The 22,872-nt window shown below is 41.5% G+C and overlaps 5 protein-coding genes across 8 annotated transcripts; 4 read left to right on the top strand and 1 right to left on the bottom strand.

Moving 5' to 3' along the window:
• The first annotated feature begins 1,574 nt into the window (after positions 1-1,574).
• LOC117217345 (lysosomal acid glucosylceramidase) lies at positions 1,575-5,083 on the top strand. Its single transcript, XM_033464882.2, has 7 exons — positions 1,575-1,643; positions 2,665-2,992; positions 3,349-3,614; positions 3,747-4,181; positions 4,246-4,325; positions 4,398-4,672; positions 4,766-5,083. Exons 1-7 carry the CDS (start codon positions 1,589-1,591, stop codon positions 4,866-4,868), a joined length of 1,542 nt encoding a protein of 513 aa, XP_033320773.2. The 5' UTR covers positions 1,575-1,588; the 3' UTR covers positions 4,869-5,083.
• Positions 5,084-5,488: 405 nt separating this feature from the next.
• On the top strand, positions 5,489-9,569 carry LOC117230101 (lysosomal acid glucosylceramidase). 2 transcript variants are annotated; one of them, XM_033487204.2, is made up of 7 exons: positions 5,489-5,603; positions 5,811-6,144; positions 7,586-7,851; positions 8,226-8,657; positions 8,739-8,818; positions 8,888-9,162; positions 9,233-9,569. In XM_033487204.2, exons 1-7 carry the CDS (start codon positions 5,549-5,551, stop codon positions 9,330-9,332), a joined length of 1,542 nt encoding a protein of 513 aa, XP_033343095.2. In that variant the 5' UTR covers positions 5,489-5,548; the 3' UTR covers positions 9,333-9,569. The 2 variants fall into 2 exon arrangements, with proteins under 2 accessions (XP_033343095.2, XP_033343094.2); XM_033487203.2 differs by having other exon boundaries at positions 7,586-7,863.
• On the bottom strand, positions 9,541-11,736 carry mRpS30 (mitochondrial ribosomal protein S30). Of its 2 annotated transcripts, XM_033487201.2 has the most exons (5): positions 11,638-11,731; positions 11,013-11,580; positions 10,354-10,934; positions 9,873-10,266; positions 9,541-9,801 (listed from the first exon to the last, which is right to left on the bottom strand). In XM_033487201.2, exons 2-5 carry the CDS (start codon positions 11,456-11,458, stop codon positions 9,585-9,587), a joined length of 1,638 nt encoding a protein of 545 aa, XP_033343092.2. In that variant the 5' UTR covers positions 11,459-11,580; positions 11,638-11,731; the 3' UTR covers positions 9,541-9,584. The 2 variants fall into 2 exon arrangements, with proteins under 2 accessions (XP_033343092.2, XP_033343091.2); XM_033487200.2 differs by having other exon boundaries at positions 11,013-11,736.
• A 154-nt stretch (positions 11,737-11,890) lies between these two features.
• Positions 11,891-14,449, top strand: RIOK2 (RIO kinase 2). The gene is made up of 5 exons (XM_033487205.2): positions 11,891-12,007; positions 12,436-12,577; positions 12,674-13,052; positions 13,128-13,412; positions 13,487-14,449. The coding sequence occupies exons 1-5, from the start codon at positions 11,942-11,944 to the stop codon at positions 14,154-14,156; spliced, it is 1,542 nt and encodes a 513-aa protein (XP_033343096.2). The 5' UTR covers positions 11,891-11,941; the 3' UTR covers positions 14,157-14,449.
• Positions 14,450-15,919: 1,470 nt separating this feature from the next.
• On the top strand, positions 15,920-22,029 carry LOC117230104 (sorbitol dehydrogenase). Of its 2 annotated transcripts, none has more exons than XM_076524581.1 (8): positions 15,920-15,939; positions 17,592-17,625; positions 18,293-18,453; positions 18,793-18,956; positions 20,555-20,739; positions 20,806-20,987; positions 21,071-21,192; positions 21,295-22,029. In XM_076524581.1, exons 3-8 carry the CDS (start codon positions 18,307-18,309, stop codon positions 21,446-21,448), a joined length of 954 nt encoding a protein of 317 aa, XP_076380696.1. In that variant the 5' UTR covers positions 15,920-15,939; positions 17,592-17,625; positions 18,293-18,306; the 3' UTR covers positions 21,449-22,029. The 2 variants fall into 2 exon arrangements, with proteins under 2 accessions (XP_076380696.1, XP_033343097.2); XM_033487206.2 differs by lacking the exon at positions 15,920-15,939 and adding an exon at positions 16,008-16,171.
• The last annotated feature ends 843 nt before the right edge of the window (positions 22,030-22,872 follow it).

Genomic DNA, 22,872 nt, shown 5'->3' with positions numbered 1-22,872 from the left:
ATATATTTTACTAAAATATAATGTAAAATAAAATAAAATATAATAATAATAATAATAATAATAATAACAATAATAATAATAATAGTAAAATCCAAAGTTGCAATAAAAATTTTGATTATTTTTGTATTATTGTAATTTTCTTGCCAAGACAACGTTCTAAATTGTGTTCTTTTACATTTAAAAAATTTGATTTTTTTTGGCCGGCCTTTTTCAAAAAATCTGTGCATTAAGGGGTTAACATAATAGTTGATCAGGCTTCAAAAACCAGTAAATTGCGTTCCGCAGCGTTGTCATTTGTATTTATCAATGACATCGATGCAGCAGATTCTCCTGACCAATCCTATATCCTTGATTTGCTTTCTTATGCTCCAATTTCCGCGTAATTAATTTATTTTCAAGGACTTTGTTAGTTCGGCGACTGTCACCACGTGGATGATAGTGCTCTACGATCCATATGAACCATAATTAGCGATAAAAACGCATAATTATGCCTAATTACATCTATGGTTAGAAATTGATGCGTAGCACCACCACAAACGTGTTAAGTCCAATAACATTAATTTCGAACTCTCTTGGTTACTTATAGATTTCTTTATTTATTTACAAAGTTACTTAGATTTTAGTTTCTTCCAGGAGGCTGGCGAAGACATCTCTGTTTCTCCGTGCTTTCAGATTATTCTTCAATTATTGTGACCACTGATAATAAAAATCTAAATTAGATTGTAGGTTCTTTTTACAGACCGTCTTGTCAGCTGTATCGTCAACGCAACCAAATAAATACAGATGCCAGCATTTCGTTTTACATTGTTTCGACATTTGTATGATTCATTCATTTGTTACAATACATTTGGAAAGTTCGCATCTCGTATATTTGTGGCGTGTGTGCTTAAGTTATCTCTGAATACATAAATTACATTATACGTATGTATGTATTTATGATATTCCTTTTTAATGTAAATGCACCGCTCTGTCTATATATGCAATTACATAAGGAGAAGCTCGTGTGCTTAGCTCGCGCTTGTTCAGTAATCCTGTTCCAAGATTAATCTTTCATTACTTGAAATAACGTTGCCTAGAAAAAAATATAGCCTGAACTAAGTTAACATTTCCTTGTGAACATGTATTATGAACAACAGAGCTTTATAGCCCGCGCAATAAACAACAAGCAAATAAATATTGTTTTCTTCTCTAATGGGAACGATAATTTTTCTACACATGATACATTGCAACGCAAACGCAGGGAAGCAAAAAATGAGAATCGGAAAATTCAGAAGGTTGTTATTACCAAGCAACAGCCTTTTAAAACATTCACCCAATGTCAAGGTTTTATTATTAAAGAAATATCGAATATCCATCGGTAAACACAGTCTGGTCTTCGAAGATAAATAATAATTATGGTAATTTGAACAGTATTTCAAAAATATCTTTCACTCGTTATGGCAATCGTAAATCGAACATCTGCGACAAACATGCCAATGAATGCATTATCATATCCCCCCACCCACTCCATTGCAAAATTACCAATAGCGGGACTATATAATTTCCAGATCGGCTCGATTCAATTATTATACCGATACACGTTTCAACAATGTGGAAATCGTTCGTTTTCGCAGGCTTCGCCTTCGCTCTCACCCTCGTCAAAGGTATAGTTGAACTCCTTTCTCGCTTCGTCTACGAGTCTGCGTTACGATATTCGTAGAAAGGACTGTACATACAGTAATGTCTCTCTAATCGACGCCCAGATCGATCACAAAAATGGACAATTTTGGAAAAGGAGATACGCTTCGAGCCTTGTGACTTGTTTTTTATGGTTATCGATTGTCAACAACTATAAAAACGAGTTGCAAGGCTCGAATAATCGTATCTCCTCTTCCCAAATTGTCCATTTTTCTGCACAATTTGAGCGTCAGTAAGGGAGACATTACTGTACAGTAATGTCTCTCTAATCGACGCCCAGATCGACCACAAAAGTGGACAATTTTGGAAAAGGAGATACGCTTCGAGCCTTGTGGCTCGTTTTTTATGGTTATCGATTGTCAACAACTATAAAAATGAGTTGAAAGGCTCGAATAATCGTATCTCCTCTTCCCGAAGCGTCCATTTTTGTGCAGAATGACAGCGTCAATTAGGGAGAGTTCACTGTACAGTAATGTCTCTTTAATCGACGCCCAGATCGACCACAAAAATGGACAATTTTGGAAAAGGAGATACGCTTCGAGCCTTGTGACTTGTTTTTTATGGTTATCGATTGTCAACGACTATAAAAACGAGTTTCCAGGCTCGAATAATCGTATCTTCTCTTCCCAAATTGTCCATTTTTCTGCACAATTTGAGCGTCAGTAAGGGAGACATTACTGTACAGTAATGTCTCTCTAATTGACGCCCAGATCGACCACAAAAATGGACAATTTGGGAAAAGGAGATACGCTTCGAGCCTTGTGACTTGTTTTTTATGGTTATCGATTGTCAACAACTATAAAAACGAGTCGCAAGGCTCGAATAATCGTATCTCCTCTTCCCACATTATCCATTTTAGTGGACAATCTGAGCGTCAGTAAGGGAGACATTACTGTATTCGGTGAAGGGTTTACTAGTAGATGAAGAAGGCTACGGGTTTGTAATAGTTCTAAAGCGTTGCATGTGTATAATATTTACTGATTTCAGGTGACAAACAATGCGTACCCTATACAGTGGATAACGAATTACTGGCGTGCGTTTGTAATGCAACTTATTGCGACGATTCGCTGAACCTTGAATCGCTTTTCCTAAACAGAGATAACTTTTTCCAATATGAAACGAACAAGGCTGGACTCAGGATGCAGTTGTCGGAGGGTACATTCAGCAGCTCTTTCGATGTACCTACGAACGTGACTTTGACGATAAATAGAGAGAAAATGTATCAAAAGATTCTTGGCTTCGGCGGTGCGTTCACCGATTCGACCGGTATAAACATGAAGAAGCTCAGCCCGGCTACGCAGATGCAACTGATGAGGTATACAACACGCAGAAAATCCTCATGAAATGTCTCGAATGTTGTCATAATTTCTCGTTCAATTGGAGCTCGCACCTTGTGCGGTCCAATTTGGGAGCAAATTGGACGACGGGAATTTATCGCAGCTATAACAGAAAATTGATTAGACGTTTACGATTATCTAAGCGTTTTATTTAATGCGCTCTCAATGATAGCACTCGCATGGAATAAATTTACCATGTCATGGAACAAAGTTACCATTTGCGATCTGCAAGTGCGAGCGTTCGGATTTCGAATGCTTCCGCGTCGACGCATGCTCGAGGACCGAATTCGCTTTACATTCGATTCGTGATACGTTCAAATTCGATTGTTCGCAGGGCATACTTCGATCCGCTAGTTGGAAGCAAATACAACTTGGCTCGGTTTCCAATTGGTGGCACCGACTTCTCGGTGAGACCTTACTCGTTGGACGACGTAGCCAACGATACATCGTTGGAGCATTTCTCCCTCGCGCCAGAGGATCTCAATTTCAAAATACCATACGCGAATATAGCTCGCGAATTAAATCCTTTCACGAAATTCTTTGCGTCCGCGTGGTCCGCTCCTGGCTGGATGAAAACCAACGGGGATTTCGCATCTTTCGGTAAGCATTTGCTCCAACAGTTTCATTCATCCATAAAATAACACTGCAATTAATTTTCCAATAGCGAGTTAACTTCAGTTTTTCTACTAGACCAAAGTTAATTATAGTTATCCGTGTACGTTATACGTTCAGGGTACTTGAAGAAGGAGTACTATCAGGTTTACGCGGACTATCTGGCTAAGTTTGCCGATGCATATAAGATGCACGACCTGGACATATGGGCGATTACGACAGGCAACGAACCGACGATCAACTCCCATATCAATTCCTCGAAAGTAATCTCTATGGGCTGGACACCCGAAAGCATGGCTGACTGGGTGGCCGAGAATCTGGGGCCGACTTTGGCTGCATCGGCCAGCCATAAGACGCGCGTCTTGGCCCTCGACGACGACAGAGATTTACTGCCACGTTGGGTCGAGCCGTTGTATAACAATGAAACAGCGTCGCAGTACACCGTAGGCACCGCCGTGCATTGGTACTTCGGCTTTCTAGCCCCCATTACGGTGCTGGACGAGACCCATGATTTGAGTCCCAATAAACTGATTCTCATGACCGAAGCGTCGCAAGGTGAGCCTTCCTTTCGCTTTGAAATTGCTGTCGTTTGCGATCTCCTATCGAATTCTGTATTTAGGCCCGACGTATTGGGGAAGATCGACTCTCGTGTCGGACATGTGGACCCTCGGGGAAGAATACATCTTGAGTATAATCGAGGTGAGAACAGTTTTCGTTCGCGGTCGGAGGAAATAGCAATCGGGGTGACGACCGTAACTCGTGCGATTTCAGCATTTGAATAATTGGGCGGTCGGCTGGGTGGACTGGAACTTGGTGTTGGATCAAGCTGGTGGACCAACTTGGATCAACAATACTCTGAACGCAGGCATCGTCGTAAATCCGGAAAGCGATGAATTCTTCAAGCTGTCGATGTATTATGCCATCGCGCATTTCAGCAAGTTCGTCGACAGAGATTCCGTCAGGATTAATATCACCGACACCGACACCGTCAAGTCTTCGGCCTTCGTAACGCCGACGGACGAAGTCGTCGTTGTACTCTATAACAAGTAACTGAATTCTTACCGAATTATTGTTGGACACATTGTTCCACAGATTGCAGTTCATCGCGGTGATCTGATTGATTTTTCGTCTCGTTGCAGAGCGTCCGAGCCCACTACCGTGACACTGCAGGACGCAGAGAGGGGTCTGGTGCAGGTGGGCTTGTCTCCGCTTTCTATGAACACCATAATATACAAGCAATAATTCTGGGTAGACTGCGAATTTCATGAACTTATCACAACAACGACAAACACTGAAAAGAAAACAAAACAAAAAAATTAAAGGGTATCAAACTTTATGTTTCATAAGGATTCGCAGTTAAATCATGTATATCAGATTTCCTATGGGTACATATACGTATTCTCGTTGAATTGTATTGTTCTGCGATAAAAATAAATGTGCACTGTTCGACAATGCAAGATTGAAGTTGCTTATCGACCTTCGAAACGATATACTGAACCGGAACAGATTATGGTTCCTTTTAACTATGGACCTGGCGCGTGGTCTACCATTGTAGACCACGCACGTTTGCCGTGTCATAGTTTCCTCTGTGCATTTTTTTGTACACGCGCTTCCTAATAGCCGTTAAATAGGTTGCACTCGATACTGTTAGCGTGTCATTGACTGTAGAGACCGCGCGACCGAGAACACGTGCGGTAAAAGCACTGCTATGCATAGGAACCCACGCCGATAATATCGTAAAGAAGACAAAAGAATGTTTCAATTTGCATAAGGATCATGTATTAAACATTTTCGCGTGGGAGCGAACCGCGTAGACGTGAATTATTTCTTCAACGCTAACTCGGAAACTATAAATACATGCAGTCACTTGCTCGCCTTCTGTCAGTTTGTTAGATTCATTCGACTTCGACATAGGGCAACGAATGCCTGAAAGCATGTGGAGAACATTCCTCGTTCTCGGTTTCTTCTCTGTCGCAGGTACTATACGTATGCGTATCGTTACATATTGATTAGGATCGCTAGATGTTAATCTTACCGAGATAGCGTTTCGATCGAATGAACAGCCGCGTGTTTCGCGAGACTTTTTAGAATATTTATTCGGCAATTAACGCGTTGCTCGTTCAACGCATTCGCGGCACTGCGATAGCGTAAACTACACACAGGATGTCGTTGTTGGATGCGCAGCTTGTGCGAAGGACTGCGTGCCTTATATCGTCGACAACGGTGTACTCGCGTGCGTTTGCAATTCCACATATTGCGACGACACCCCGGATGCTGAGCCAAAGATCCCGGAGAAAGGGAGCTTTTACTGGTACGTCTCGAACAAGGGAGGCGACAGATTGCGGATGTCGAGCGGAAAGTTTAGCCCGGATGAGAACCATTCACCCTCCGAGGAACATTTGGTTTTAAACAGGTCGAAGACGTATCAAACGATTCTCGGATTCGGAGGCGCCTTCACCGACTCCGTTGGCATAAACATAAAGAAACTTAGCCCCGCTACTCAGGATCAACTGATACGGTAATTTTTTGACGATGTATAAGTTCGATTCGAGTGTATAAACTATTAGGGTGTCCCATAAGTTCTTTCCGCGTTGGTGACAAAGTTCCTTATAAAATTTTTTCTACGCCGTTCAATATGGATAGCCAAAAGAAGCATTTGCGGCATGTTATGCTTCATTGCTTTAAAAAAAGTGATAGGGCAAAGGACACTGCAAACGAGATTTGTACCGTTTACGGTGATGGTTCTACGACTATTAGGACAGTCCGCAATTGATTTAAGAGTTTTAGAGCTGGCAATTACGATTTGAAAGATGAAGACCGCAGCGGCCGTCCAACAACGACGGATGCGGACCTTATCGAAGATATGCTCGCTGATAGCGGATTGCCACTAACATACCCAGGACAACGGTGCATAAGCATTTAATCAAGATGGGATATGTGAATCGATTCGAAGTTCCACACCGTCAATAGTCCCTCAATCGTTGCGAGGGCCAGGACTTCATCCGAAGAAAGTTCTTTTGTGCATTTAGTGGGACCGGAAAGGTGTGGTCTACTACGAGCTCCTTCCTCAAGTTGAAACGATCAATTCAGCTAAATATTGTAATCGACTCGATGAATTGAAAGCCGCCGTAGCAGAGAAACGGCCGGAATTGGCGAACCGACGCGGCCTCGTTTTCCATCGCGACAACGCAAAATCGCATGTCGCGTTGATCATAAGACAAAAAATTATTGCAGTTCGATTGGGACGTTCTACCTCATCCTCCGTACTCCCCAGACATTGCTCCATCCGATTATTACTTGTTCTTCTCGTTAAAAAAATTCTCTCCGTGAAAAACGGTTTAAATTCGTAAGCGAGATAAAAACGCGCCTTGATCGATATTTTGCAAATAAGCCTCAACAATTTTGGAAAGGCGGCACAATGAGGCTTCCTGAAAGATGGACGAAGGTAATAGAGCAGAACGGTTCATATATAACTCGATAAATCAACTTTAAACAACAAATATCGTGTAATCATTTCGCATCAGAAAAAAGGAAAGAACTTATGGGACACCCTAATATAAAAATATCGATTAGGTACAGTAATGTCTCCCTAATTGACGCTCAGGTTGTCTAGAAAAATGGACAATTTAGGAAGAGGAGATACGATTATTCGAGTCTTGCTCTTCGTTTTTATAGTTACGAATTGTCAACAACTAGAAGAACTCGAATAATCGTATCTCCTCTTCCCAAATTTTCCATTTTTGTGTCAGTTAGTCCATTTTTGTCCAATCTCAGCGTCAGTTAGGGAGACATTACTGTGGTAGGTATACCGTGTGAACGATCGCGTACTTAATCAAGTATGGGGCGTATAAGGGATGACTCGCCCTCAAAACTCCCGGCGTTCTAGACTCTAAAGTGTAGAACTACGAATGAAGTTTACGGACAATTACATGATAGTTTATTGTTTTTAACGCATGCAGCACGTACTACGACCCGAAAGTGGGCAGCAGGTACAATTTAGGTCGCGTGCCGATCGCTGGTACCGACTTCTCTACGAGAGGCTACACCTACGACGAGGACGAGAACGACACTTCGCTGGAACACTTTGCACTCTCGAAAGAAGATCACGAATACAAGATACCATTCGTGAAGAAAGCTCGCGAATTAAATCCCGACGTAAAACTGGTCAGCGCTGCGTGGACAGCTCCGATATGGATGAAGACTAACAAACAATACAATGGATTTGGTAACGACGGAGGTCATCTTAAAAATGTCGCTATGAGATAAAATCTTCCGGTGCCAACGCGATACGGTAATGTCTCCCTAATTGACGCTCGGATTGTCCACAAAAATGGACAATTTGGGAAGAGGAGCCTTGCGACTTGTTTTTATGGTCACCGATTGTCAACGATTATAAAAACATGGCGCAAAGCCGGGATAATCGTATCTCCTGTTCCCAAATTGTCCATTTTTCTGCACAATCTAAGCGTCAGTTAGGGAGACATTGCTGTATCTGTTTTGCGGGGAAGATTGTACTTTTGGCGACTTTGAATAGGGACTCTTGTCACATCGTTGGAAGAAAGTGACCAAAGTGAATCAACTAATGGCATTCCGTTACAGGTTTCTTGAAGAAAGAATACTATCAGACTTATGCCGACTACATAATAAAATTTCTGGATGCGTACAAAGAGAACGGTCTCGATATATGGGCCGTTTCGACGGGCAACGAGCCGCTAAATGCTTTTAATCCTGGCTTCCCTCTTACCACCATGGGCTGGACCCCCGAAATGCTGACCAATTGGGTTGGCAATTTTATGGGCCCAACGTTGGCGTCGTCGGTGCACAATGAAACACTGATTCTGCTTCTGGATGACAACAGGATCGTGTTGCCTTGGTTCGTCACGCCGACGTTTGCGGACGAGAAGGCGTCGAAGTACGCTGCTGGAACCGCTGTGCATTTTTATATGGACTCTGTGATGCCTGCAACGGTGTTGGATTGGGTCCACGATGACTATCCGGATAAAATTATTCTAATGACGGAAGCATCTACAGGTGACGTTTCTCTAGCGCTCGAGAAGCTGAAAAGCTAGTAGTGGCGGCGAAGTCTCAGTTGTTTTCTCTATATCTGTTTAGTACCGAGTTCATGGGGAAGTCCGCGCGTCGTGTCGAAAATATGGAGCAGAGCCGAGACATATGCTTCGAGCATAATCGAGGTAGAGAAATATGAGAACAGAGCAACCGTATTCTTATTATAATTTCTAACGGGAACATCTTTCTTGAAGTACATGAATCACTGGACCGTTGGATGGATGGACTGGAATTTGGTTCTCGACGACAAAGGAGGGCCGAACTGGCTTAACAATACCAACGATGTCGGCGTTATTGTGAACCCGAGCAAGGATGAATTTTACAAAACGGGCATATACTACGCCATCAAACATTTTAGTCGATTCGTTGACAGAAACTCTGTTAGGGTATCGGTCACCGATACCGCCATCATTAGGGCTACAGCCTTCGTTACACCGTCGAAAGAAATTGTTGCTGTGCTGTGCAATAGGTAAACAAAAATCCAAAAACTAAATAAGAATGAAATTAATTTCTATTGCACTTTTATTTATGCATTCTAGGAACAAATCGTCGAAGACTGTGATCATAACTGATGTGGACAGAGGTACCATGCGCTTGGAACTATCGCCTAATTCGATTAATACCGTGATATATCAATAAATAACGTTACTATGATACTAATATTATAATAGCAAACAATTCATTTTAAAAAAGAGATCTATTATATAAAGAGCATATTAAATTTACATTTAGTCGGATCGTATAGGCGTATAATGCAGTAGTAGATCATCGAAAAGTTAATATAATTTACCTCGTTGTCAGTATCGAATATAGCATAAAAAGAAATATTACAATCACGACAAGATAATCAACGTATAATAAATGGTTTTATTTGAACTTCAGAAAAACATTTTACGCATCCGGGTAATACGTTTTCGCCCATCGGCCTATTTGTCTCTTACTCGGATTTTCTCGATGGCATCTAGGTATATAAATTGGTTTATGATCGTCCATTCTTCGTTTAAATGGATTATAACCGAACTGCCATGGATCCCGTTTCTTATCCATGGGTCGAGTTTCATGTTGGATTAAATACAATTTGTGCCAATTAGGTATTTCAGGTATTTTGCTGTAAAACAGAAAGAAATTGATAGTTATGCATAATCTATTGTACAACTATCGATATAATTCGTTACGTACAAATGTCTCGATCGATTCGTCATAATATACTTGAATGAATTTTCCAGCCATGTTCTCCGAGCGGTATCTGAAATATCAGCAAGATATTTCACAGATTCTCCCAAATAAGGCTTCATATTTAGATCGGTCCTTTCTTCGGGCGTGTTAATATAAAATTTGATCAACGTTTTTAACACGTCTTCATTGAAACCATGAATTTGTTCGTTCTCCACTGAATCAAATAATTTCATGGGTTTGGTTATCCAGCATATATTGCTCGTAGGATTCTCTTCTATGAATGGTGATTGCAATAATATCGTATTTAATTGATAGGTACAGAATGACCAAGATTGACCATCCGTTAGAACAGTCTGTGTTACCAGTGGATATGTGAGTTCATTGACTGTAGTAAAACCTAAACTCGTAGTCAATATTTTATTATTTAAATGTGTTCGTTTACTAGGAAATATAAGAAAGTTAATATGTACATAGTAATGTATACCTTGATAACAAGCCTGAGACAATAACCAGCTGAAAGAGGCAAATATAGCTTGCACTGAGATCACATCCAATGTATCATCAAAAGACGGTTTTCTAAATACTAGGTTACAGTAATTTTGGTAAGATAGCAACCCAAATTCTGATGGATCACCAGGCCAAAATCCGGGTATATTAGTAGCATGCTTATATTCAAGCCTATACCCTAATATGTAAGGGTCTTGATGAAATTTGGGATACTCAAATTTGAAGTTATTACATTCTCTCTCAGAAAGAATTTCTTTCAACGGTAATCTGTTCCTCAGTTGCAGAATGGGAAAACCATAGTATTGAATGGGAACATCCTTTAGCACTTCAGTTGAATACATTCTGGGTTTTTTCGCTTCTGTATCTTGTTTTGGATCATAACTTTTTCCCCGAAGCCAGAAAGCTTCGATTCTTGGTTCAATATCTACTTCTACCTCCATTAAATGTGGGTACAACAAAGCCAGTGCAGTTAATATTATTCTATTAATTTGATAAATGACTGCATTTGCGGTAGTGCGTAGTTTTGCTTCTGGTTCCTTTTCTATATTATCTTCCCTCCTACATTACAAGCAACTATTTAATTATTACAATCAGCGAGCGAAAGAAATTATGAATGTTACAATAAATAATACTCACAATCTGTTAGAATACTCAAAAATAATTGTATCTTCTATGGGCTTCTTTATGCTTTGTACCAAAACATCTAATTGCTCCGACGTACATAATTTATCATAAAGGTCTGGTAATTTATTGTCATTTACTAGATGGGTTTTTGTAATACATTGAGCATGTTCCAATGAGTTATAAGGGATCCATCCCTCATTCAATAATAAAGAATGCCAACCATAATAATAAGGCATATTTAGTCCAAACAATTTTTCCTCCACGGTTTCTAACTTTCTAATTTTATTGCTCCATTCCTCTTTCTCTCTTCTCTTCACCCCGTTTTTAGAGATATCCAAAATTGGTGGATAAACTGAGTTTTTTGAATGTCTGATCGCTGGGAGAGCATAATTACGTGCGGGATTCTTTATGACAGCGGTAGGATAAATAAATGCGGATTTTCGCAATCCAGCAAACATTCTTCAGAATTAGTAAAAATGTTTAAATAAACACTTGTTTCCACTGTTGAGGTTATAAACCAAGAGGTTATGATCGTGTTACTTTTAGTCTTTTGACAGATTAACTTTATGACATAGCTTATCTATAATATAATGCGATGAATCGTATGAATTTAGAAATGAAACTTAACATTACTCACGTTCAACGCTACGATATAAGTATATAAACATCAGAAATAATTATCATATGTGCAAGCGAGAATAATTCTCACGATAATATGTACCATATGTATACACATATATAGATTGTGCCATGCCGGTAACAACAAGCAAGCAAGATTCGTTTCTTATATAGAAAACAGTTCGTGTAGTGACTTTATCTGTGGAGCAAATCTAATGATATGTAGTTGCACGATTTTTCGCGGTTAGTGTTCGTATCTACAAGTTACATAGATCGACGGAAGAATTGACATATGTATATGTATTGTAAATTGTAAATACATCATGGGAAAATTAAATGTTACAATGTTAAGATATTTAACGCGGGACGATTTCCGTGTTTTAACCGCTGTAAGTATTCTCCTGTAATTAACTATTTAAAATTAATCTCACACCTTAATGTATTGTACATTTAAACTTTATCGAACGCATTTTAATGTAAGGTTATGTTCTCTTATTTTGTATCTTACATTCGATATGGTTTATATTTTATAGATGCCACTTAAATATTCAACTTTTAGACGTTGATGAAAATTTTCATCTTGACTTTAGTTAAGATTTTCTTTGGACTGCAGTCCAATGTATGTGTATTAAGGTTATGTTCCCTTAGTTAATATTTTTCGTTCTAGGTTCTTTAAAGATTAAATGTTTTTCTGTTCGTTATTTTATCTTGGATCCTCTCAATATTGAAGATTGCACTCAAATAATTGACTTTTAAACATCGATAAATTATTTTAATTTTCGTTAACAACAGTAATGTACATTTCATTTTATTACAGATCGAGATGGGAATGAAAAATCACGAGCTCGTTCCTGCGTCACTGGCAGCTCAAATAGCTAATTTGCGGTATGGAGGAGTTCACAAATTAATGAAGGAATTATGTAAACACAGGCTTCTCAGTTATGAACGTGGCAAACACTGTTCGTATAATTTCAATATTTACATTAGTTACAAAATGATCCTTTCGTGGGAAAAGAAACTGAATGGTAAAAAATAAAATTTAATTACCTTTGTAGATGATGGTTATCGGTTGACAAATTCTGGTTATGATTACTTGGCTTTGAAAGTGTTGGCGCAAAGGGGTGTCGTTGCATCTTTTGGCAACCAAATTGGAGTAGGCAAAGAGTCTAACATCTACATTGTTGCCAACGAAGAAGGAGAATCAGTATGTTTAAAACTACACAGATTAGGAAGAACGTGTTTCCGAAATATTAAAGGCAAAAGAGATTATCACCAGCATAGAAAATCAATGTCATGGTTATACTTGTCGAGAATATCTGCAACAAGAGAATTCGCTTATATGAAAGCTCTCTTCGACAGGGGATTTCCAGTACCGAAACCGATCGATCTCAACAGGCACTGCGTTGTCATGGAATTAGTGGAAGGTGGACCTCTGTAAGAAGAAATTCACTCCCATGCATCACATTTGAAAATTGTTTTTTCCCATTGATTGTGTCTTTTTCCATTTAGCTGCGGTATAAGAGAACTGGAAGACGTCGAATCCCTTTATGACGAATTAATGAATTTAATCGTAAAGCTTGGAAATCACGGAGTTATTCACGGGGATTTCAACGAGTTTAATATTATGATTACAAACAGTGGAAAACCAATTCTCATTGATTTTCCACAAATGATTTCCACCGAGCATGTTGACGCTAAACTCCATTTTGAAAGGGATGTAAATTGTGTGCGAGATTTCTTTAAGAGGCGTTTTGCATACGAGAGCGAGTTGTTTCCAACATTCGACGACATTTCGTAAGCACATCGCAATGAACATCGATAGTAAAAAAGATTTAATTTTGATTTGACGCTGTTATTATTTTATTTAGGAGAGAAGATTGCATAGACGCAGAGATCAAGGCCAGTGGTTTGACGAGACAGATGGAGAAGGACTTGTTAAAGGAAATGGGAATGGTTGAGGAATATGACGAGGAAATTGAATCAACAGAAAACGAATCGGACGACGCGAGTGAGGATGAAGTCAGTCGTTTGCAGCTTGGAGTTGAAAATTCTATTAACGAGTTAGCGATTTCTCGCGACGTTCAGGACTCCTCTGCACCAGAGACAGAGGAGTCGAAAAGTGCAGTGCATACGCGTTTGGAAAGTGCAGTTGTTGTCAGTGATGGAGGAAAAGATGTTAATGTGAACAGTATCTCAGAAATTCAAACGAACGAACGGTTATCCGACGTACAAGCAGATAACGATAGGGAATCCACCGATTCGTTCGATTCTACTAAACAAAACTTCGATACGGAGGAGGAGCGCCCGAACATCAGCAAATCACGATTCGATTCGAGAAGTGTCTACAGTACGACAACCACCGCTACGATTCCTCCAGAAATGATTAAAGCGAAAGTAAAGACTGCGTTGCAGAAGCGAGCGAAAGCACAACAGAGCAGAAGAGTTCTCGTCAAAGGAGAAGCGAACGCGACCACCAGAATTCGAAGAGAGAACAGAGACACCGTGAAGCAATCGACGGGAATATGGGGATGGGAGTAACATTTGAAAATTCAACAACAATCACCGAAAATAAAATGATGTTTTGCGTTGACGTTGTAGATCATTTTTTTTCCTAAACGCTGCGCCTCTGTTGTAATATCTCAGACGTTACGAGGTTTATCTTTTGTTACGATAAGGCGATGCAGCATCGCGAAAAAATATTTGTATTATTTCTTACTGTAATAATAACTCATTCATTTAATCGCCGACGATTCGATTACATTATTACCGATTTAAACATTAATCGAATAAACGTGGCAAAGGCGTACATTAAATAGAATTTCCATTGAAAAGATAGATTAAAAAATATTACTTATGCACTTCACTCCCTTTCCGTTTCCAGCTAATACCTTTTTTCTCTTCTCCTGTATCCCCTCTTCTTCCCTATATCTTTCCAGTAGGTGCTCCCATGTTTCTGTTTCGCCTCCGCATTTTCTGCACCGTCTGTCATCTTTCTCCCAGTATCTCCCCTCTTATTCAATATCTTTCTCTCTCTCTCCCTCATTTCTTTCTTCATTGCCGGCTCTCCATTAACGATAAACAATAATTATTTTTAACCGGTACTTGATCATTAATATCTATAATCGATACTTGACCATTAATATCTAATAATTGGTAACGACGTTGATGATTGCTTCATCTAAGTGAAATCAACTGTCTTAACGTTTAATATATTTTTTATCAGAAAAATTCCAATTAAGTCATTCCAATAATAATAATAATAATAATAATAAGTTATTCCATAACATTCCAATTCATTCCAAATAAGATTTTAATCGGTAATTGCCAAATTCTAGTTCAACGCATATACACGCTTTTGGAATATTTTCCGAATTATACATCGAAATTTATGAGTCAGAGATAAGATAACGCTTGGCTTGTTTGAAGTTAGATACGGGGGCAAAAAACTTTTAATCCCCCCCATTAAGAGACGGGATTTCGAATTTCGATTATTACGTACACAACTGTCCGCATTTATCGTTTACCGTGCTGTATACGCAAGCAAGCTATCTCGTCTGGCTTGATCATTTTTTCTAGATTAAAATCCAAGAACCGCTAAACAAGTTGCCGATAGCGAAACGTATGAGAAAAAGCACTTTTACTATCAGCATTGCATTTCTCGATTCAAGTACCACAATTTGCATCACGAATAATGATTATTTATATCTTGAAATTGATGTAACGTTTATCTATCGTCTCGACAAGCGACGTTTTGCGCAAGTGTTCTTTCTTTTTTCACGCCTCCGAGACGCCTGACTCGACGCAGTTCGCCAGATTTATGAACGCCCTTCGACGGAACACGCTAATCAGCAAGTTCCGATAAACGGCGTTAAAAAGGAATCGCGCTCGTAACAATTTTCATAGATAGCCAGTTGTGTAGAGGCGTTGCGAAATTTTCATCGGTTTCCGAAGCAGCGGAGGACTGCGCAACAGATCAGTGGATTCTGAACTTTGAACCGAAACAAGAACGATACACTAGCTGAATCGAAGTTTGGAAAAGTACCGTTCCGAGGAGCATTTTGATTTGTTAATCGGTGAACGCGCAAGCAACACGAAATCCAGGTCGAAATCGTGGTCGAAGTGTAACATATCTTTGGGGAGGGTAGCCCGTTTTGGGAGAAAAGAGAGGGGGAGTAAGATAGAGAGAAACAGAGAGAGAGAGGGGGGGAGAGAAAGACGAATTGGCCTATCCGCAGGAGTCGCGTTGTTTGTCGAAGGAGAGAACAATTTTGTAGGGTGCCGCTGATAATGCAACTCGCTGCGGTGATAGCGAGAACTAATCGTACGTATACGCTTCTACATATATCTATAGACGCGGTATATCTATATATAATGGAGACCGCGCGCTCTTCTTTCCCTGATTTGAGTTTTGCTCCAGCAGTCCGCGGTGGAACTTTTCTTTCCCGTTTCGATCCGAATCGTTCGATCTGCACGTTCGTCGCGTCGCGTCGTGATCAATCATGGCCCAGGACAATCTCACCGCAATTCTCTACGGCATAAACGATATTAGGCTGGTCTGTATGCATTTCTGAAACCGTAACTCGGTACCACCCTGCCATCGAAAAGTCGTGATTTTCAATTCCGAGGACGATTGTTTCGTCGGCCGCGATCCAAAGTATCGTCTCGTTTTTCTTTCTTTTCTTTTTCTTTTCGTCGCGCCGACACGTTACACCGGGAAATAGGCCGAATCGAAGGGCGAACAGAGGTCATTCGAGAGAGCTGTCAATTACGGTTTTCCTTTGCCGTTCTTTTTGGAAGTGTTACTTAACGAGAACAATACGAGTGGTTCGCCTATAGCTGAAAGCTCAATCAGTGCCCGGCTTGTTCACCTCGTTGGCCAGCGATTAATTGGAATTAGACGGTTGCGATTAGTCTGATTAAGCGAGCGTCGAGCAACGTCAATAACGAGCGGATCGAAACTAAACGGGACGCGACGGAACGAGACGCGGTATCGCGCGACGCGACGGATCGTTCGTGCAAGGACAAGGTTGTCTATTTCTGTCACAGTTCGTTCGTTATATGCCAGTACCTGTACGCGTTCGATCTCTTCCGCGTTATTACCCGCGTTAATGCTGAATCTAGCCGGTGTCCCAGGAAAATAGGACGCCTCAACGGGACCGATAGCAACGGCACCGTTGCTATTTGTATTTTTTTCATTCGGTCCGACGCTGTATTTTGTTGTCAATCTGCGCCAGGTTTAGTCACCTTCTCATTCTTCTCTTTCCTCTTCTTGTCCCCCTTCTTCTTCTTCCTCTCCTCCTCCTTTTCTTCTTCTTCTTCCTCTCCTCCTCCTTTTCTTCTTCTTCTTCCTCTCCTCCTCCTTTTTCTTCTTCCTCTCCTCCTCCTTTTTCTTCTTCTTCTCCTCCTCCTCCTCTTTCTTCTTCTTCTTCTTCCTCTCCTCCTCCTTTTTCTTCTTCCTCTCCTCCTCCTTTTTCTTCTTCCTCTCCTCCTCCTTTTTCTTCTTCTTCTCCTCCTCCTCCTCTTTCTTCTTCTTCTTCTTCCTCTCCTCCTCCTCCTCCTCCTCCTTCTTCTTCTTCTTCTTCTTCTTCTTCTTCTTCTTCTCCTTCTCCTTCTTCTTCTTTTTCTTCTTCTTCCTCACCTTCAATCATCGTACGGAGTTTATACAAATTGGCCAAATGATCGCGGTTCCCATTAGGTGACACTAAAAATAGCCTCTTTTTGTATGAACTTGTTACGACGCGTGGGCTTGTTATATCACAAAAGTTCATAAATGATAATACAGCGGTAACATTATTATATTCGCTCAATTCGACATAAGCTATGCTTCTGTTTTTGTTGTTTCAATAATAGCCGTTTACTCGTTAATAAATATACAAATAAACAGATGAATGAAAAGCGAACGACGTTAGTTCGTAAACGAATCAATGTGAAAGATGAAATTTGTACTAAGCGCGTATCTCTTTTTTATTCCAGGAACAAACTCCTATCGAAGAGCCCGGCGACAATGGTAAATAACCGTGTTTGTATTCGCATTGATCTGTGACTCGTCGAAATCGAAACGAAACACATATGTATAAGACTTTAACGAAACCAGCAACGAAAATATTCTTCGATCGATGCAAATGTAATATTTATTCTTGCGGAAGTACTAAACGAACATCGAATTTGCCTCGCAGATTCGAAACGGCGGCGAAGTAGTTCAAGCTTAATTTAAATCTTCAAATGGTTACGTCTACGCAAAGTAGACAATTGTTAGCGTAAATTTAAATAGGACTATGACGGCCTCAATCGTCGGCGTCGGGCTGTGCATTCGATGGGCCCGAAGCGAAATACAATTTTAGAGCGGCAGCTGGCATTTAGTTTTTCTGTTCTTAAACTGTTATCATTTCGAAGCATCTGAATAAACTCTTACGAAATTTTTTCGAAAGATCGCCGCCTATCGTGGCTACGTATGTAATCTGAGGGAATAGAGTATGACGATATACTCTGCATGGGACGTTATGCTTGAAAAGAGAAGCAAAAAAGAAATGCAGAATTTTTCATTCTTATCTTAAATTTTGTTAGCGATAGAATCGACGTAAACGTAATTGTATACGGGAAGATGAAACACATAAATTCTATCAATGTTGATCTTACCCCGAACGAATCGGATCAATTTGCTTGTGCGTTTGCAGAGGTGCTGATCAAAATGGCCTGCGTCGGCATCTGCGGTTCCGACGTCCACTATTTGGTAAATGGAAAAATCGGTGACTTCGTGGTGCGCAAGCCGATGATCATCGGCCACGAAGCTGCCGGCGTGGTGGCCAAGCTAGGAAAAGGTGTGAAACATCTGAAGGTACGCAAACGAGTCGTCCGAATTGGCAGTGGCATCGTTGGTTCATTTTCGCTTCCCATAATTCACGTTTCATCTTCGACGCTTCGCGTTTACCATTTTCACGCAGTACAGTAATGTCTCTCTAATTGACGCTCAGATTGAAGAAATGGACAATTTTGGAGGAGAAGATACGATTGTTCGTGCCTTGTGGCTCGTCTTTTATGCTTATCGATTGCCAACAATTATAAAAACGAGCTGCAAGGCTCGAACAATCGTGTCTCCTCTTCCCAAATTGTCCATTTTCGTGCACAATCCGAGCGTCAATTCGGGAGACATGACTGTACACCCGCTTCGATTCAGGTTGGCGACCGCGTGGCCATCGAACCCGGGGTGCCATGTAGATTCTGCAAATTCTGCAAGGAGGGCCGTTACAATTTGTGCAAAGAAATGGTGTTCTGCGCCACGCCACCGGTGCACGGCAACTTGAGACGCTACTACAAACACGCCGCCGACTTTTGCTTCAAGTAAGTAAAATCGTCGCGTGCGATTTCATAGTCACTCGAGGTTTTCACCGACCGAGTTTTGTGCTATCGAGGTTTCCGGATGGGAATTGTATCAGGGTGTCCCATAAGTTCTTTCTGCGCCGCGCTGTAAATGACTCTAACTGGTTGTGTTTATTGTATAAACTCAAACACTCAATACAATCGAACTCAAACTCATCTCTTGGCTGTTAGGGTATCGGTTTCAATCGTCCCAGAGCTCTTTCAGAGTACGTTTCGTTGGTGACAAAGTTCCTTATAACATTTTTTCTGCGCCGTTCAATATGGATAGCCAAAAGAAGCACACATTTGCGGCATGTTATGCTTCATTGCTTTAAAAAAAAAGTGATAGGGCAAAGGACACTGCGAACGAGATTTGTACCGTTTACGGTGATGGTTCTACGACTATTAGGACAGTCCGCAATTGATTTAAGAGTTTTAGAGCTGGCAATTTCGATTTGAAAGATGAAGACCGCGGCGGCCGTCCAACAACGACGGATGCGGACCTTATCAAAGATATGCTCGCTGATAGCGGATTGCCACTAACATACCCAGGACAACGGTGCATAAGCATTTAATCAAGATGGGATGTGTGAATCGATTCGAAGTTCCACACCGTCAATAGTCCCTCAATCGTTGCGAGGGCCAGGACTTCATCAGAAGAAAGTTCTTTTGTGCATTTAGTGGGACCGGAAAGGTGTGGTCTACTACGAGCTCCTTCCTCGAGTTGAAACGATCAATTCAGCTAAATATTGTAATCAACTCGATGAATTGAAAGCCGCCGTAGCAGAGAAACGGCCGGAATTGGCGAACCGACGCGGCCTCGTTTTCCATCGCGACAACGCAAAATCGCATGTCGCGTTGATCATAAGACAAAAAATTATTGCAGTTCGATTGGGACGTTCTACCTCATCCCCCGTACTCCCCAGATATTGCTCCATCCGATTATTACTGGTTCTTCTCGTTAAAAAAATTCTCTCCGTGAAAAACGGTTTAAATTCGTCAGCGAAATAAAAACGCGCCTTGATCGATATTTTGCAAATAAGCCTCAGCAATCTTGGAAAGGCGGCACAATGAGGCTTCCTAAAAGATGGACGAAGGTAATAGAGCAGAACGGTTCATATGAGCCGTTTATTTTGAAAGCGGCATAAGCCATTTTACCGTAATGAAAAGTGGTGATTTTTTAATGTTTATACGAAATTATTTATACTGAAAAAAATATCAGTATCTTGAGATAACAAATACAAGTAAATCTTCTCGAAAGTTAGCATCCATATTTTTAAACGCGTTAAAACGCAAACCCTTAAATATATCGACTTAAAAACAAAGTGACTTAAAATAAACGGCTCATATATAGCTCAATGAATCAACCTTGAACAACGAATATCGCGTAATCATTTCGCATCAAAAAAAAGGAAAGAACTTATGGGACACCCCAGTACAATGCACGGTGTACGTATTATCCCGGGGTAATATATTTTAGCCCCTGGTCTAACTAGAAACCTGAACAAATGTGTCGATGGAAACGGACAAGGATAATTTGTAACTCTTCGATGGCGATAAGAATGGTCATTTCATCACAGGTTGCCGGACGACGTGTCGCTGGAAGAAGGGGCGTTGATGGAGCCATTGTCGGTCGGCGTGCACGCTTGCAAGCGAGCCAACATCGGTATCGAATCGTCGGTGCTGATTTTGGGAGCAGGCCCGATCGGGCTCGTAAGCCTGCTGACAGCTAAAGCAATGGGTGCCAGAAAAGTCATAATCCTCGGTACGCTGAGAAAGAATCTTCGCCCGCAGCTGCAATAGAAAAGCTGAAGTCGAACGTTTTCTTTAGATCTGGTGCAAGAAAGGTTGGAGGTCGCGAAGAAGTTGGGCGCCGACGAGACGCTCGTCATCAACAGGGAGAAGTGCAACGAAACTGAGATCACGAAGAAGATTCACGATCTTCTCGGAGAAGAGCCTGACAAGACGATCGACGCAACCGGCGCGCAGTCGATGATCCGCTTGGCGATTCTCGTGAGTTTTCACCCCCGGTTTTTCTCTTCTCCTTCTTTCATCCACTCGCACTATAGACATAAAGCATCGACTCGCGTTTGCAGGCAACCAGATCCGGCGGAGTAGCAGTTCTGGTGGGCATGGGCGCACCGGAGGTGCAAATTCCACTGTTCGACGCACTCAGCAGGGAGGTGGACATCAGGGGCGTGTTCCGATACGTGAACGAGTACGTTTCTACTACTGTTTTACCAATGAAACATTTGCCGCAGAACTCGGCGAATAGCGTGGACAACCGTTCGATCATGTTTCCTTCTCTCGTTTCCCGCAGTTACGCCGACGCCCTGAATCTTCTGGCTACGAAAAAGATAGACGTGACGCCGCTCATAACACACCATTTCAACATAGAGGACACCGTGGCAGCGTTCGACGCTGCGAAATCGGGACAGACCGACGTGATCAAGGTCATGATACATTGCAAGTAGGACGGACGATCGTCGAACCAAGGGGACGCTTGACTTTTTCACGCAACGACGTAACAATCGGCGAACGTCGATCTGTCGCGGAAGCTGAACGAAAACGATATTCCAACGGATCATTCCACTTGTCATACTTGTTTCGAGCCAAAAAAAGAGACATCAACGAATTCGAGCTAATTGTCGATTACCAAGGACCAAGTTTCTCTCGGTGTAGGTGCTAGTCACGCGTATGTACAGTAATGTCTCCCTTACTGACGCTCAGGCTGCGTACGGAAATGGACAGTTTGGGAAGAGCAGATACGACTTATTCGAACCTTGCGACTCGTTTTCATAGTTGTTGACAATCGATAACCATAAAAAAAAACCGAGCAACAAGGCTCGAACTATCGTATCTTCTCTTCCAAAATAGTCCATTTTTGTGGACAATCTGAGCGTCGATTAGAGAGACATTACTGTATCTGGTATTTGCTTTAAGCTTAAGTTTTATAAGTTGTGTTCAACGAGGAACTTGAAAGCTTCCACAGCATGAAAGAGACACTGACTCGAGTTTCGTGGTTTGTTAATAAAGGAAAGTCTTTCTCTATCCACCTTGCCTGGACAGTTTTCATTATTTCATGTTTTCTAGCCTTCCGTGGTCGTAGCGTTCGAGGATGTTGCGTTACAAAACGCATTGTCCCGGAGTCGGTGCTATCGCGTAGCCATTTTTCAGCCAGCGTTTCGAGATCGTTGTCCGTCGGATGGAAATGATAAAACGGCTCCGATCCACAGAATCGAGGAACGTACCTGCGGAAAAGCATACGGGAGCAGGTAATTAATATGCTCGCTGCGCGATCGGCCCGACGAGAGTTTACGGTCCGGCTTTCCCGTTCTGCCACCGAATTGAAATTGATTGGTCAGGGCATCCGGTTAGGGTCGGTCTCGTCTTGACCGCAACACCGCATCGTAAATACGGGAAGACGTTCCACGTCGCTTCCGCGATCTCCGTTCGCCGCGACCGCGTTTCCTTCCGCTTTCGTGGAGCATCTACCCGCCTTGCTGAAATATCATGGCCCCGCACGTGTTCCACAAAAACCGCAAAGTGAAAGCGAATCTACGAATCTGTGGTCTGCAAAACTTACACGCCACGGGGCCCGTGAAGCTTCGCCTTGCGCGCCATGTATCGTGTTACCATCGTTGGGAAACGTAGCGCTGCCGCAATTATTTTTCAACGTTCGCGAGCCCTTTCAGGGCTAATGACTACAGGCTACAGGCGAAAGTTTCCTGACGCGTTTGTTCTGCATTATTCATCGCTTGTCTTCGTTCTTTATCTGTGTCCACGTTGCCATGCGTCACAGAAAATGTTCGGCTACTGGCAGCTAGAACAACGATACTGTTTGTACTTTACTGTAAGCATGCAGATCCACAGACCTATGGGCTTCGAGAGTAGCCTA

The sequence above is a fragment of the Megalopta genalis genome, chromosome 9 (assembly GCF_051020955.1).
Source record: "Megalopta genalis isolate 19385.01 chromosome 9, iyMegGena1_principal, whole genome shotgun sequence".
NCBI classification, from domain to species: domain Eukaryota; kingdom Metazoa; phylum Arthropoda; class Insecta; order Hymenoptera; family Halictidae; genus Megalopta; species Megalopta genalis.
The sequence above is the reverse complement of the archived record's forward strand: the minus strand, read 5'-3'. Positions and strand labels throughout refer to the sequence as shown.